Genomic DNA, 17,045 nt, shown 5'->3' with positions numbered 1-17,045 from the left:
TATTTTGAATAGGTAATACTTTCACATGCATAAAAGTATCAAAAGATGGGAAAAGCTATTCAGAAAAGAGTCTCTTCCGCCCCGTGAGAGATTACAGTTCTCCGCCCTGGAGGAAGCCAGCAGTGCCCCTTTTCTTGTGAATCCTTCCAGAGACAGCATTTATTTTTCTTAGGTTAATAAATGTCTTTAGACTGAAGCTCATAGACCATCACAGAAAAGAACTGGTGGCCAATTAAGATAAACAGAAATGGTAAGAAATAGTGTTTTATGTTAGTCTTAGTGCAATGGACTGAACGTTTATGTCCCCCTGCAAATTCATATGTTGAAACCTAACCCCCAAGGTGATGGTATTGGGAGGTGGGGACGTTAGGAGGTGATGAGGTCATGAGGGTGACCCTCATGAACAGGGTTAGTGCCCTGGTAAGAGTCCCCTCACCCCTTCAGTCACATAAGGCTACAGTGAAAAGACAGTCATCTATGAACCAGAAATGGGATCCCACTAGACACCAAATCTGCCAGTGCCTTGATCTTTGACTTCCTAAGTTTTAGAACTGTGAGAAATACACTTCTGTTATTCATAAGCCTATGTCTTTTGTTATAGCAGCCTGAACGCATTAAGACACTTAGGAAAATGAGTCAGTAACTCATAGGAAAGGAGTTATATCCTGGGTCAAAGATAGTCCTGTAGGGAAGAAGGCTCTGTGTGCCTTAAAGATGAAATATTTCAAATTTATGACATACATCAGGAATTAAAGAAACCCAAGTATAGTTTTTGAAAGGAATCCTCATTTATCTTTAAATTGAGATATAATTCACATGCCATAACATTCCGCATGTTGAGTGTACAATTCAGCAGTTTTCAGTATATTCACGAGCTTGTGTAGCCATTGCTTTCTAATTCTAGAACGCTTTCACTGCCCCCCAAAAGAAACTGTGTGCCAGTTACAGTTAATCCCACTTCCCCTTTTCCTCCAGCCCCTGGAAATGACTAATCGATTTTCTGTCAAAATGGATCTGCCTACTCTGGACACTTCCTATAAATGGGGTCATATACTATGGGGCCTCTGTATCTGGTTTCTCTCACTTGGCATACTATTTTCAAGGTTCACCCATGTTGTGCCATGAATTGGTGCTTCAGTGTTATTTCTTACCCTTGTTTTTTAAAAATTGTGGTAAAATACGTATAACATAAACTTTACCATTTTAACCATTCTTACGTGTAAAGTTTAGGGGCATTAAGTACATTCACATTGTTCTGCAACCATCACCACTATCCACCTGCAGAGCTTTTTCATCTCACAGTGAAACTCTGTAAACATGAAACAATAACATCCCACCCTTTGGTAACTTCTATTTTACGTTCTGTCTCTATAAATCTGACTACTCTGGGTACTCAAATAAGTAGGATCATACAACAATATTTGTCCTTTTGTGTCTGGCTTATTTCACCTAGCACAATGCCTTCCAATGTCACGTTGTAGCTTGTATCAGAATTTCCTTCTTTTTAAAGGCTGAGTGCTATTCCACGGCATGGATATACCACCTTTTGCTTATTCATTCATAAGTTGATGGGTGTTTGGGTGTTCATACTTTTTGACCATTATGAATAATGCTGCTATGAACATTTGTGTACAAGTTTTTGCATGGCCATATGTTTTCAACTTTCCTGGGTGATAGAGACTATTAGACGGGACTGTGGAGTGATTTGACAAGTAATGAACACCGGCCAGAGGTGGATACTTTAATCCTGACACAAGGTAGGATAATGACCACCGGTTCTCTGTGCCTCCTTTAAGGAGGGAGTAAGAAAGTCCTCATTTGTATAAAGGGTGGCTTTACCTTGTTAGACACCAGCATACGGTTGTTACTGTAACAATCTGAAGCATACGTCTAATGGCGTGCATGGATGCTAGGTAGCCAATGGATGAACCGTGCTGTTAATAAGCTATCGCCTCTCACAACCAAACTCACCTTCCTGTCTTCTACTTTGTGAGCATAGAAGGCTGAGTCTTTATAAACCCTATTCCCCCTTTGACAGCTGACTCCCTGTTAAACGTTGCCAATGGAGAGGGTGGTACTAGAGGGAAACTGAGGTGGAAGAGCCTCACTCCTCTGTTTCCTCGCTGACCCTGGCAGAATCACCCTAACTCTTCTCCCAGGGAGACTGGTTGATTCCAGTGCCTGGTCTTTCCCGCACTCCCTCAGTTGTGTAGGAATCAGCTGGCTGCTGTCTACTCTATTCCTCAGAAGTCTGGGCTCCCTCGCGGCCCAGGGCTGGTCCCAACTCCACTAGGTTCTTGCTCTGAGTTCCTGAGGTATCGGCAAAGCTGGAAGCAGCTACTTCCTGCATTGCTATCTCCATGGCACCTCAGTGCTCTCTTTTCTGTTTTCCAGTGTTTGTCAACCAGTGCTATTTATTAAATTTAATTGTGTCTGTTAAAATAACTGGTATATTTTCAGTTTTCCCAATAACTGTAACTGATACAGAAAGTACCAAACTTCTCAGGCTATAAGCAATCCTCACTGATTGCCTTACATCCAAACTGAATTCTGTGGGCTCTATGGTAACATAACATAATACAGGAGGAAGTATATCTTATCTGCTTCCAATATAGAAGTGAGCATATTTTAAATGGTTACCCATTTTCCAAGCAGAGCTCTTCTTTCTTCAAATACCTACAATAAATAAAAGAGAATAATTTCATAATTCATGGTTCAAAATACCCATTACAAGAAAGACATCATTAAAGGACTATCAATAAATAAGTAGTCTTTCATTATGCCCACTGAGTATAAAAAGATTTATTTAATTCCTGAGGAGGTACCTATTTTTAACTTGGGCAAGGCATCTTTTCTCTCAGTTCCTGCATGTGGAATAATTTACCTTAAAGAAGTAGCCCTGGCTGGCGTAGCTCAGTGGATTGAGCACAGGCCTACGAACCAGATGATTGCAGTTCGATTCCCAGTCAGGGCACATGCCTGGGTTGCATGCCAGTTCCTTGCAGCCTAACTACCAGCAGGGGATGCACAAAAGGCAACCATACATTGATGTTTCTCTCCCTCTCTCCTTCCCCTCTAAAGATAAATAAATAAATAATCTAGAAAAAAAGAAAAAAGGGGGGCTTACTATTAAAAAAAAGAAGTAATAATTTTTTAATCCTCACTCTAGGATATGTTGATTGATATTAGAGAGAGAGAGAGAGGAAGGAAAAGAGAGAGAAACATTGATGTGAGAGAGCAACACTGACTGGTTGCCTCCTATACATGCCCCAGTGGGGATTGAACCTGCAACCCACTGGTGTACAGGACAAGGTTCCAAACAACTGAGGCACCCTGCCGGGGCAGAAGTAATAATGTTTTAAAGGCAAGAAATAAGGAAAGAATGCAATTCTAAGTGAAATCAAATTTAGAATTTGAAAGGAGATGGAAAAACTAACAAAGAAAAAAAAAACAGGAAAATGGATCCCCCCTCCAAATAGTTCAGTATTAATGGTTTCAGAAGTTGTGAAATTTATGAATGAGCAGCTCTTTTTTTAATGGATATGTTTTTTTGAAGGTTTTATTTATTTACTTTTAGAAAGAGAAGAAGGGAGGGAGAAAGAGAGGGAAAGAAACATCAATGTGTGGTTGCTTCTCATGTGGCACTGGGGACCTGGCCCGCAACCCAGCCATATGCCCTGACTGGGAATTGAACCGGTGACCCTCTGATTCACAGCCTGTGCTCAGTTCGCTGAGCTACATCAGCCAGGACTGAGCAGCTGATTTCATATTTCAGTATATACCCATATCAGTATGTTATACAAATGTATATATGTATACATATATACATATACATATATCAGTATGTATACAAATGTTTATATGTATACCTCTGGACTTAAAACTCAGTGTTTATCTGTATAAGTTTGTTGTTATTTACTATGTAGAACAGAATGTCTTATTCATCTTTCTATCTCCAGTGTAGAGTGTCATACACAGTATGTCACAGGTACTCGTGTTTGCTGGATTAAATGAATGTGGCATTGAATGTGACAATGATAATCTTTATCGATATACTGGTACACGTGAGTTATTTACCTATTGGTGCTGAGGTGTTTTTCTAAGCATGAGTCATAGGTGTATTTGAATGAGCGAGGAAGGGAAAACTAATGTGAGAATGTTTGGGAGGGGAGGGAACTATGGAGAGGAAGCAGGAAAAAGTAATGAGCAGATGTAAATGTCTCTCTCACTCCCACACATACAACCTGTCAGCTTTCACAATTGGAATCATTTTGATGGTTGCCAGATGGGAGGGGGTGGGGGGACGGGTAAAAAAGATGAAGAGATTGTTGCAGAATAGTTATAGGGGTGTAAAGTACAGCACAGGGAATACAGTCAATAGTGTTATAATATCTACACATGGTGTCAGATAGGCACAAGATTTATCAGGATGATCACTTAGTAAGTTATATAATGTTTAATCAGTGGGGTGTACATCTAAAACTAATATAATATTGCATGTCAACTGAAAATAAAAAATGATTTACATTTTTAAAAAATTGGAATCGACGTTTTCCCCTTCCTCTTAGCACTACCTAAATTCTCTAGCACTGCAAAATGTTCCTACTCAAAGAGAAACTCAGGCCTATTTTTTCCCTGTTTGTGGAGAAGGATGAGGAGCTGGCTTTATGCTTCTAACAGATTATGCTCTCCTTCCGTTTTTAGACTCTCAAACTCTAGTTTCAAAGGGCATACAAAACGGGGATGGAAATCATTGGTTCAACAAGAAACTTAAAACCAGTGAAATGTCAGTTTTGCTCTTGGCCAGGAATCTCATACATCACAGGTAGACATTCTTTGTACATTAAAGAAGAAAAAGAACACCTCTCTCTCCTCCCCTCTAATTAGCTGCCACCTGAGCTACTAGGACCCTAAATAACAGCAACAGATAAATTCAGAATTTTTAGATGAAAATAGAAGAGAACCTAAAGAACAGAAGATTCAAACATTTGGATTCAAATATTTGCTGAATTCTTCTCCTTTATCTAACCGAAGCCAATCAGTCACCTCCCACCCAAACCAAGTTGTCAGCACCACCACTTCCCTGATGCCCAGTCACCTAGCTCTTCCCAACTCATACTCCACTTACACACGTGTTCCATTTGGTCTCTGGAGAGTTCGCTATGGCTCTCTAGTTGTTCCCGTTCATTTCATCTTCCCATGCAGATTACAACCACTTTCGCTACATGCTCCACCAGTTCTGTGACAGGCCCCCCAAAATACCTGATTCAATAACAACAAAAAAGCTTCAAAAGTCATAGAATCTTAGCACTCAGAGAAATCCTAAACCTCTTCCTGCTCAATTTCCTTGTTTTAGAGAGGTTAACCAGAGGCCCAAAGGGGTTACATTTATAGATTTTAAAAAATCACTGGTTCCAGACTGTTCAGTCAACTCACTTGGTTCCTCACTAGAAACACGGTCTTCCCCATCCTGACCTCCAGCCCGACAGGTTTTGGCTTTACCGGGGGAGGAGAAAAGGGTAGATCCCACCAGCACAATCTCCTTTCAAAAGAAGGATGGGACGGCCATTATGGTGGCCAAGGACAACTCGGAGCATTGGAAACAAAAGGGCACCCACTTGAAGGGGAGAGGAGAATCAGCAAGAAGTAGCAGTGTTACCGAACACGGGTCCGAGGGGGGAGCAATACTTGGCCCACCGAGGGATGCCAAAAACTGCTACAGAAAACGGGCCCCTCCCAAGGACGATACACTAATATCTATAGGGCTCTTCTGTCCGCTGCCAATTGGAAAGACATCTCTCAATGCCAGAGATTTGTGAAAAGGAAACAAAATGTTTATTTAATGCTATTCAGGCCTAATGCCTTCCTTAAAATATTAAAGTCTTTAAGGGTATAAACCTACACACACACACACAGCGCTCCCTTCTCCCACTGTCCCAACTCCGGGTACCGTAAATCAGGAAAAGAGCACACGTCCATTTTTCAGGTCGCTGGCACGTGAGCTGTGTCGCCTGCCTGTCCAGGCAGGATCTCCAAGTAATCCAAAGTCATGCGGCACCTTCCACTGGCAAGAGTAATATTTCCTCCAATATTCCTGTACACTTTGAGTTCTGGACACCATTCTAAATCTTTTCTGGGCCCCCCTTGGCTGCACCCTGTATCAGCAGGACAGGAGTAGAGTGGGAGGTGGGGAGTGTTATTCAGGCTAAAACAATAGTTTTCAGAGGGCCAACTCCCAAGTCTAAGCAGGGTCCAAATGATAATGGAATAAATATTGCTGAGAGAGTCACGTAAAACAGAGTCAGAAGGTTATTAAGGAAGTGGGGCCTATGAACATCTTGTGCCTCAACTCTCAGAGCTGCATTTAAGTTGCTAACCCTGTTGCTAAACTCAGCTCAAGGCTGAGCCACGAACACCTAGAGTAACTGCTACATTGACACATCGGACTTTACTTACTTCCTAGTAGTTCCTGTCTTCCTCATTTACATATTGGAACTAATCAATCCTTGTTAACCTAGCTAGCACCCCTCCATTTGCATGAACGAATTACATTTTGTGGGTTTTGTCTTCATAAATCCTGCCTTTCCTTGCTCTCTCCGGAGTGCAGTTTGGGTTGTCTGTCGGATTGCAATCCCTTGGCTCAAATGAATGCTTTTTGTTCAGGAATGTTATTCAGGCCAAAACAATAGTCTTTAAAGGGCCAGTGATCAAGTCTAAGCCGGGTCCAAGCACATGTGGTTCTTTATCACAAGGCATCTAGACCCAAGTGGGAACTGACAGGAGTGAATGAAGGGGTAGGGAAAACACCAAATGAGCTCAGATCTGGTTCTGACTCTATCTTTGACAAGAAATATAATTTGGGACAAATTATTTAATTGTCAGGTGCTCAGTTAGAGTCTCTTATTCTATGGTTTGGAGCAAGTCTTCATTTCCAAGATTTGCAATCACGTTCTTCACCTTAAAGAGGTGGAAAACAAAATATCGATTCAAAATGGAAATATAAAAATGGATCTTCTTTCCTTGCAGAATGTTTATAACACTGTTCATTCAGGGCGTGCTGTTAAATCAAAATCCTACGTTGTTATTTTAGTCTATCGACACTGCAGTTACATATTTCACTAAGCGACATTACGATGTGGGAGTAAGTCAGAGGCTCCTAAATGATGATCTATCGACGGTAACAAAGTGCTCTTTCTCAGTACACCCTTTTAACATATACTGTACTACATCTGTGAACCATACTTGAAAAAAATGTTGGCTACTTTCAATTCAAACTCTAGATGGCCAAAACATTCCTCCTCTCACAATTCACAATACTTTGAATTATTCTGAAATTCATTACATTTACCTAATGCTAATGATGCTTGGGGGTTTTTTAGGCATCTGAATTTTGCTTCAATCTTTCTGCTTAAAGCCTGTAATGATGTTAACAATCCTGTGACTCTTATTTTAGTCTGGAATAGTCACATATTTTGAATTTTATTACAAAGTAGAAGAATATTAAAACAAAAACAGAAAAAGCAGGACCTCAATTACACTGATCAGTGGTGACAAAGTCCTGTTTTAGGAGTGTAGAAAACCCCTTGAAACTATTGTACGGACAATTCAGACCAGCCGTATCCTCGGCATCTCTTGTTGGTCCCTTTCACACAGCCAGAATGTTAGATGGGAAAGGGACCGTCAAAGTCATATGCTCCAACCTACCTGTTTCACGAAGGAAGACAGTAAAAGATTAGAGAAGGTAGATGACTTCCTCCAGTCACTTAGGAAATTATTGTAACAGCTGATCTAGAAACCGAATGTTCAGTTCCCAGAGTCATTCTTTGTTTATTTGTATTTGTATTTATTTTTAAAATTGTCTTAAAATTTGAAATCTTATTGCACCATGAAAAGTAAAAAGAATGAAAGCTCTCTTCTAACAGGACCACTTCTCCAGTGCCGGTCAACTCTGGGTGAAACCCCTATTGGTAGTTTGGTATCTGCATACACGAACTCTGTGTGCATGTCTATTTACATTTACATACATGTGAAGATCTTAAAAAATAATTTTACTCCAAACTAGAACTTAACTAAACCAAAAACTAATTTTTGGAATAAAATGGGAGGTCTGAACAACAAAATAAATATTATCTCAGAAATTATTCAATTTGACAAAAGCTCATCAAGAACCAAGATTAAGACAATGCAATGCTTGCTGTAACACACTGCCCAGAACCCCTGGTGGGACTAAAGGACTTATTTATTCTCCGACCTGCTGTGAGAGCTGGCTGGCAGCCTTGAGCTTGAGAGATCTACCTTGTCCAGGGCCTTCAGGGTGGCCACCTGGCCAGCAGAGGCCTCATTGGAGTGCATCACAGGCCAGCTTCTTCCTCTGCCCCAAACCTCCTCCCCTCCCCTCCGCTTCCTCTCCTGCTTCTCCTCTGCTCCCTGCTCCTCCCCGTGCTGGTCCCCAGCGCCTCCCCAGCGAACACCCTACATGCCCATTGCAGAGGCTGCTTCTCTAGTGACCCAATCTACAACAAGCAGGCCATCAGGCAATTAAGACATTTTTTCCCTCCACAGTTCCTAAATTACTTAAGATTTCTAATTTTCTAAAGAAGATTTCTGAAAAGCAAGGCATCCAATGAATATGTATTTCAATCTGAGTCACTTTTTCACTTGCATGTAAAATCTTCACCCTTCGTTCTATAGGAAAACAGATTTCAAAACTAAACACTAAAGTTCTGGGTGTGTGGGAGGCGAGGAGAGAAGTCGTTATAAAAACTGTTGGAGAGCTAAGAACACTGCAAACAGGTGATGAACAAATAATTGTTGAGATGAGTAAAAAAGACTTTCAATAGCCCTATGTCATTCAGGGCTAGATGAATGCTGATTTTTCTCTCTCTCTCTGCCTTTCCTTTTTTTCCTCCTGGTCTCTCTTTTTCTACTTCTTACTTTTCTTTTCCTTCCTTTATCATTTCCCTTTTCAGTCTCTCCCCCCCTTTTATTTCTTATTATTCTGATTACTCTGCTGGCTCCTCTGTCTCACTCACCAAAGTGCTCATGTTACCTATCAGAGGACTAGAAATAGGAAAGTACTAAGCAGGAGGGGTCGGGAATGGTGCTCCAGCTTTGCCAGATTGATGAATGTATGTTAGGTTCAGAGAGCAAAGGGCCAAATCCAGGCCAAGGAAGGAGGGCTGTATCGACAAGAAGTTGAGAGCCAATGGAGGGAGGTCCCAGGATGACTCCATGTCTCATGTTTCAGGAACCCTATCAGGCACTGGAGACAGAGAAAAAAGACAATCTCAACTCAATACATTAGAGTTGAGTGGGAAAGCCAGGAAAAAGCGATGAGAGCAAAGAAAGTAAGCAGGAGGAGGCTTCCCAGAAAATATGATATTTGAATTGACTATTCTAGGAGGCAATGAGAAGAGCATGTGCAAAGGTGTGGAGGTGTGAGGGAGATGGTGCATCTGGGGTCCACTCAGCTGGCCTGGATATAGGGTGACAGGAAGCAGTGTTGGAAAAGGGGCTGGAACAGGGAGGTTCCTCAATGCTGCGCACGGGAGTCTGGAATTTCCCCTTTGGAGTAGGGCCTACTTGGTTTTACATAATAGGATTAGATCAGTATTTTAGAAATATCATTCTGAACCAACACAGAGGATGGATTGGTAGGGACAAAGGCAGTGAAACCTGTTAGGGGGTTACTACAGTGCACCAGGCAAAGGGTGATGAGGGTGTGAACTGAGAATGTGGAGCTGGAGAAATGTAGGTGAATGGAGAAGAGGAGATCAGAGGAAGGCTCCTAGAACTTGAAAATGAACTGATATGGAGGTGAGGGGGTGCTGGCTGACATTCCTCCCTGGGCCTCTCACACTCCGAAAGGTCTTGGAATACCACGAATGCAAGGCCCTGACCACCATTTCTCCAAGTTTTGTTTGCAGCAAGGCAACCTTGATCAATGAGGTACTATTTCCCTTTGGGACCAAGAGCAGGCTTGTTTACTATTCACTGTGGAAGCAGTGGATTCTCTGGGCTCACATTCCTCAGCTGTGGCACAAACCCACGGTGTGCGTAGTATTTATCTGGGCCCTCTGCATCACTCCTGGTGGACAGGCAGGCAAGGAGAACCAACACAAACACGATGCTCGTACAGCTTGCTGCACTGTGAACAACGAAGTTCTTTATCTCTGATCCAAGAATCTTGTGTCTTTTACTGTGAGACTGTAGTATCTTCTGTGCCATAAGTAACAGGCTAAGTTATTAACTTGTAATTTGGGGGAAACCAAATTCCAGACACAACAGAGAGAAGGATGTTGTCTGGTTTAAGTGACTTAGTTGGAAGTGGAACTTGGTGTTTCACCAGAGGAAGGAACTAGTGTGTAGGAGCAAGGTAATGAGGTCGGTTATTTTTTTAAAATCTTCACCCGATGATATGTTTATTGATTTTAGAAAGAGAGAGGAAGGCAGGGAATATTGATGTGAGAGACAAACATCAATCGGTTGCCCCTGTGTGCTCCCTGACCATGGAATCAAACCACAACCTAGGTACTCGCTTGTGCCCGGACTGGGGATCAAACCCTCAACCTTTTGGTGTACAGGACGATGCTCTGGCCAGGGCAGAAATCAGTTTTATTGGTGTTGATTTTACTGCCAAGTAGGTCTGGCCCTTGTAATAGGCACAGTTGACCCTTGAACGACAAGGGGTTTAAGGATGCTGACCCCCCACACAGTCAAAACGTTATGTAATAGTGGACCCCTGCAGTTCAGACATCTGTGGGTCAGGAGTCAACGGGATTGATAATAGGAGCACACAGACCAGTTGTAAATTCTGCCCCTCCCTGAAGAAGCAACAGAAATCTCCAGAGGTCGGCCAGTCTCATACCCCAGCATGATATTCAGCTTCCCACCCTTGCAATCCTTTGCTTGGTGAATTCTGTTAGTGCCTCCCCAGAATGCAGATTGGAAATAAGTTCATAGGAGAGCCTTAATCATGTAAATAATGGGATGAGATTTATTTATTTTATTTATTTGGTTAAATGTGCAGCATTTTCTAGTAACTGCAAATCTAGCAAGAAAATCTATTTTGAGGGGAACTCCTCATAAACCACCTGCTTCTCTCTCATTCCTGGCGGTTCCAGCAGAGAACCAGTGATAGAAGAAAAAAGATATTTAGAGTGAGAGAGAGAGGAGCAGTGAGTGGAGGAAAGAACAAATCTAAGCCATTTTCATCGCAGGTAGAGACTCGGTTTACTGCCAGCCTTGACCACATAGCAAGGACTCAAAAATGTTTGGAAAAAAAGCCTTCATTTTTTTTCTTCCATTAGACATTCCTAAATAACTGCTGTTCATATTTTGATCACCAAACTTTTAATACTTTTTCTTCTCTTTAAGGCATGGATGCAACTGATAAAATAGGTCTGGTCACTTACCTGGTCATTTAAAAGCTGGTGGTTTAAGGGTGTCCAGGTACTCATCTTTGTCTGCATTTTGGGACCATCCATGCTTTTTGGAGGCGCAAATGCCATCGTGAGTAACTGGGTATTCTTCCGTGAGAAAAATGGTATCTGGCAGAAGAAAAGAATCATGTCATCTTCAGAATACTGAGTATATTAATACCACACAGTCTTTTAGTATGCTGAGAGAAGGAACTGAGGGGAAGAACATCTGCTGGAAGTACTTTATCTGTCTGCTCAATCAAAGCGCCTAACAATCTGGTGAGATGGTGGATTTTAGGTCATTAGATAGACAAAGAAAATGAAGCTCACTTATGCTACGCACTCTGCCCAAAATTATATAGACAGTAAGTGGTGGAACTGGAAATTAGACCCAGGGTTGTTTAACTCTATTTTTGTTGGGCCACAGAGGGAAATCCAGAATCACTTCTAGCTAATAACATACCATATTGGCTAGAAAAAAGAGGTAATTTGATTTATAAAATTATAGTGCAATATAAAACACTCCGTCCTTGTGACTTTCTGACATCCAGCTAACAAAGGTTCTAGCTTGATACCATATTTAAAAAGTAGAACGATGTGATAATACAAAATACCAAGCTTTAGGAGATGGACAGATTTGGGTTTATTGAGGGAAATGTGCTGTTTTTAAATGTTCAGCTTATGTCTGCCTTCAATTTATTAAAGCACTGTAATTTCCATGAAGAATTACTTTTCCCTCATTGTCTAGAGTTTGCTGGGTTGGTTAACCGAGGTGGCCTTCCCTTTCCTGGCCAAGAGGTGGTCACGAAATGGAGCTGGGTCAGCTGGTCGGACGCTGGCTTATCCTTACTTCACAGCTGGGGTGGTCATTCCAAGTAGCACTGCTGCTCGGTTAAGTTGTCCCTGCAGCCTCATCCCTCAGAAACGTCTTGTCTTTTCTTGTCCATTTTGTGAGTCACCTGATGTCCTCGCAATACATTTCCTCTTTTGGTTCCATTATCTAGAATCTATTGTTTACAACCAAATTTTTTTTACCTCATTTTGACCCTATCATTCACAGGAGCCTCAATATCTGTCCTTGAGAAGGCCATGACAAATATTTTAACGTGGAAAACACTTAAAACAGGTTGGTGGTGGTTTCAATGAGTATCCTCAGTGTTTCTGCCTTCTCTCCCTCTAAAGCTGGGTTTCATATTGAAAGGCAGTGGTGATGACGGAGGGGACCAGAGCTTGCCTGCCTGATCTATGGGCTCCCAAAACTACTCTTCAGCAACAGATACTGGACAGTTAAAAAAATCATTCGTTTATGATTGACATGGGATTCCCCCAAATGCTAGATCTAAAATCTTCTAGGCTCTCACTTGGCATATAATAGTATGTCTCAGGTTTCAATTATAGCTGAAGCTAAAGGCAGTATTTTAAAACTTCAGTGGCATCATTAGACAACACCTCCTTGTATGAGACCACACCTGCTGCCATCGTACCACTGGAATAAAGGGACCCAGAGCAGCCGTCACATTCTTCTCAGCTATTTATCTAAGTCACACCTATTTAGCTAAGTTGCAAAAGGCATAAGAAATGATTTCATTGCAGCATTGTTAGTTGGCGGCCATAAAAGTACACGTGAGCAAGCAAATTACAGATACAAAGCATGGTCACTGAGTGTAGATCTGCCCAGTTAAAAACTTCCTATTTCTCTTTTTGTTGTTACTTATTTACATCTGGTCTTTCTTCTTATTAAACTCATTGCTTTAATTTTTTCCAAGGGCCAAATAACTTTGAGAATGTGATGAAAGCTATGAATCTTCTCACTAGAAAAATGCACATGAACATAAAATTTTGCTTACACAGGTTAAAAACTCCTGCTATAAGCAGAGAAACTCCTTCTCTTCCCACTTTGTGTAGGAAACAAGCCAAGCAAAATTTTTGAATTAGGACAAAGGAATTTTCCTAGGACCTCCCCAAGGCCCTGCACTGGTTGCTTTATCATTTCTTTCCCTGGGTCGTCAGAGCCAGAAATTATTTGAACTAGGCTTTCCTTAAATCAGCTTGAGGAAAACTGGTATTCAGGAGATGGGTCTGGCTGGGAGAGACAGCCCTCTTGATAGTGTGGTCATGCTGTCATAATGACGTCTTTTGTCATTATCCTCTTACAGTTTTCCCCTCCTCCCTTCACACCAGAAGACAGGCAATGTGCGTGTTTGCATGCACACATGTGCTCGTGGCATGGACCACTCAGGACTACTGTACAGACAGGCACTTTCATACAACACACGCAGAAATAGCTGCCCCCATTCCGTCAACAAGACAAAGCAAGCTGTCTTCCCTTCCTTTCACACATAAAACTTGGTGCCGCTCTTTCTGTGACCTCTCTCCTCCTAATGGCTGTTCCTGAATATTTATCTTTCATTTTTCTTTGGACAGAAAGGAAGAAAGAGGGCCTATGGCCTTAGCCCAAAGTATATGTTTCTAGTTCCATGTTCCATTTCCATGTTGACAGCAAGGATGGGTTTCCTGGGAAAGTTCCAGTGTTCAAACATCTCTAATTCTGTCCCCAAGCCATTCTTCACACTGTCACCATTACTCAACTTTGCTGAGGACCTGTTAGGCCTGTGTTGGGGGTATAAAAGTAAGAGTTTCTGCTTCACATAAATGGTAGGTACAAAATAAACAGGGGCAGGTTAAGAATAGTATAGGAAATGGAGATGCCAAAGAACTGATATGTACAACCCACGGACATGGACTAAAGGGGGGAATGCTGGTGGGAGGGGGGTGGAGGGCAGAGGGAAATAAAGGGGGAAAACGGGACAACTGTAATAGCATAATCAATAAACTATTCTTTAAAAAAGAGTTTCTGCTTTAATGGAGCTTACGGTTCACTGCTAGAGAGTTTTCTTTGTTGATAAATAAAAGTTATATACGTTTAAGGTGTACAGGGGGTGTTTTGATATATGTATACATTGTGAAATGAACAAACTATTTAATATCCATCACCTCCTACAGTTACCATTTGTATGTGAACACTTGAGATCCACTCCCTTAGCAAATGTCAAGTGTATGTTATATTATTATTATTATTCACTATAGGCAGCATGCTGTACATTAGGTCTCCAGAACTTATTCATCTTATAATAGAAAGTTTGTACCCTTTTATTAACGTATTCTCTCCCTCCTCCTCATCTCTGGTAACCACCTTTCTACTTATGGAGGTTTTTTTGTTTTGTTTTGTTTTGTTTTAAGACCAGTTGGTTCATCATGTCCCTGTTTAGTTCAAACCCCTCAGAGGCTCACTAATGGCTACAGAATACCCACACTGTTTAGCATGTGGGTCTAGGTCCCTTATGAATTTACCTCCATCTACCTTTTGAGCTTCATTCGTCTCTCTCTCTCTCTTCATGCATTATCTGCTCAGACATACTGAACTTAAGATCCCTCAGAGAAAACAATACAAAACACTGATGCTTCTTTGCTTATGTAATTTTCTGAGACTGCTCACCTGACTCTTAATCTCATAGTATATAATAGATGCTTGATAAATATTTGTTAAATCAATGGAATGAATGAATGAAACAGTGGAGAGGACAGTTTAAGGATTAAAACCAGTGGAAATGTAGGGTGAAACTCAGAACATTAGGAATTGAGCACTGAAAATATACTTAGGATTATTAGGTTTTTATTTGGAGTTTATAGAGCAGAATAATACTGAGTTTCTCTGATGACACACAATTCACTCATCGCACACGGCAGTATCATTAGAGAAGGGAACCTCAGTCATTATCAGGAAAGTATCAGGCATTAGGGAATGGTTAGATTTAAATACTGGTTCATCTTATAGTAAACTAGTTAGAAAGCAAAAACTGTAATACGATAAAAAGATCTAGTGTTTGATAGGCATATAAATAACTATTTGTTGGTTGTTAATTTTGTATGAAGCATCTGGCACTTAACCTGCAGTTGCAACGGAGCAAAATGTAATTCCCCAGCAGCACTGACAAGGCTGGAGAGGGGCTCAGGAGGATGACGGTGGAGCTCTCGAAAGAGAGTCTCCATCTTTTTCATGCACTACCCACTGTCTCACCTCTTTCAGCTCGACTCCCTCTTCAAGCCTCAAGCGCTGGTGTTGCCATGGCTGCTCTTTCTTTGATTTTGCCCAGCCTCTAGCTTCCTGTAGTCCAATCACCATCTATAAATCCTTTCACTGGCATCCGGGGTCTCTCAGGCAACAATGTGTGGTCTCTTGATTGGCCAGGAGATCCAGGAGGGCTGGCTCCAAAATTGGGCACACGGATATAATGAAAGATTGCCAAGAGGGTGGGAGGGACTGTGGTCTCCCAATGTAATGCTAAGACGAAAATGGATCCAATCCTGAAACAAGCAGCATTGAAAACCCCCATTCAAGGCGTATTTATTTTCCAAATCAGGCCAACCTCCTGAGCATGCCCCAAATTATGTTGCTGTGGTCACTCCGAGCCTCTGAAATATAAACTCCATTTATCCATGTTTTAAGAATGACCAACAGGTAAAAGAGGGTTAGAGGAAAAGGAATTCAGGACTGGTTCAGTGAAAGAACAGCACCTGCGACAGGAAGTGGAAGGACGTGGGAAAATTGCCTAATACACAAACTCACAAATGCCTCAACATTAATTTTAATCCATCAGAATATTAAGGAATTCAGGCTGACTGACAGATACATCGTGGAACCAGCAGATGGCATGCCTTAATAATAATGACTCCAAACGTGGGCAATTTTATAATCCGGTCTAATTAAATTTATTGAGCACCCATCATGTAATAAGGGGCAGAGTAAGAATACAAGGATAAAAAAATAATCTAATGAGGAAGGCTGGAAAATACAAAAGGTACATAATGCAAGGCTGCAGTGATAACTGCTGGTGATAGACTCTAAAGTGTGGAGAATAACCCAAAGTTCAAAATTTCGGACAGAGCTTCTTTAGTGAATCCAATACAGTTCTTACGGGCAGCTGCTAACAAAAACAAAACGAAGCGCCCTGCCACCCCGCAAAAAGACTTCCCTCAGTAAAACAGATACGAATATACTCTCTTCCAACATAAACAAATGTAAACTCCACATTTGTATCGTGTTTCATAGTTTAAAAATAGGCAGGATTTGTATATCTCCAATTTAAAAAGAAAAAGAAATGCGAAGCTCATAGAGATTTTGATTTCCTTGAGTTAACCAAGGATCTGGAAGTGGCCAAACAGAAATTAGAACCTCGGTTGTCTGAATGCCAGAGGAGTGTTTTTTTTCACCTGACCAGGTTGTATGCAAATGAGTAAACAAAGCCTTTGGTGGTGGAGGGTGTCCTTGGGAGGTATGTATGTGCAATATTAAATTACCATGTATCACCAGTTAACATTTATGGTTTCAGAACGGGTTCATCCAGAAAGAGAGCAGTTTTAACAACGTGTTCTAAGAGTGCTGTCTCTCTGTGAAGTTCCCCCTCATTAAAGCTTTTCTATTTATTGGTGGTTACAATACAGAATGAAAGAGAGATGGGATCAAAGAGAGCATCATCACACTTTATCCCTGTTGGATTTTAATATTTTTATTCCTGAAAATAAGGTGGCTTTTGTCTGTCTTCTCAACCAACACCCTCTGGGCCT

The 17,045-nt window shown here is 41.3% G+C and overlaps 1 protein-coding gene across 1 annotated transcript in view; it reads right to left on the bottom strand.

Annotated features, from left to right (window-relative positions):
* Positions 1-15,570, bottom strand: part of FBXO16 (F-box protein 16) — a 52,249-nt gene extending 36,679 nt beyond the window's left edge. The window contains exons 1-3 of the mRNA XM_037042213.1: positions 15,499-15,570; positions 11,415-11,549; positions 2,641-2,676 (exon numbers count right to left, since the gene is read on the bottom strand). Coding sequence (XP_036898108.1) covers positions 2,641-2,676; positions 11,415-11,510 — 132 coding nt within the window. The 5' untranslated portion in view covers positions 11,511-11,549; positions 15,499-15,570. The remainder of the gene's footprint in view (positions 1-2,640; positions 2,677-11,414; positions 11,550-15,498) is intronic.
* Between the last annotated feature and the right edge of the window lie 1,475 nt (positions 15,571-17,045).

The sequence above is a fragment of the Sturnira hondurensis genome, unplaced genomic scaffold, assembly GCF_014824575.4.
Source record: "Sturnira hondurensis isolate 20B ecotype Veracruz unplaced genomic scaffold, ASM1482457v3 Scaffold0003693, whole genome shotgun sequence".
In the NCBI taxonomy this organism is placed as follows: Eukaryota; Metazoa; Chordata; class Mammalia; order Chiroptera; family Phyllostomidae; genus Sturnira; species Sturnira hondurensis.
This window is presented reverse-complemented; position numbering and strand designations above follow the sequence as displayed.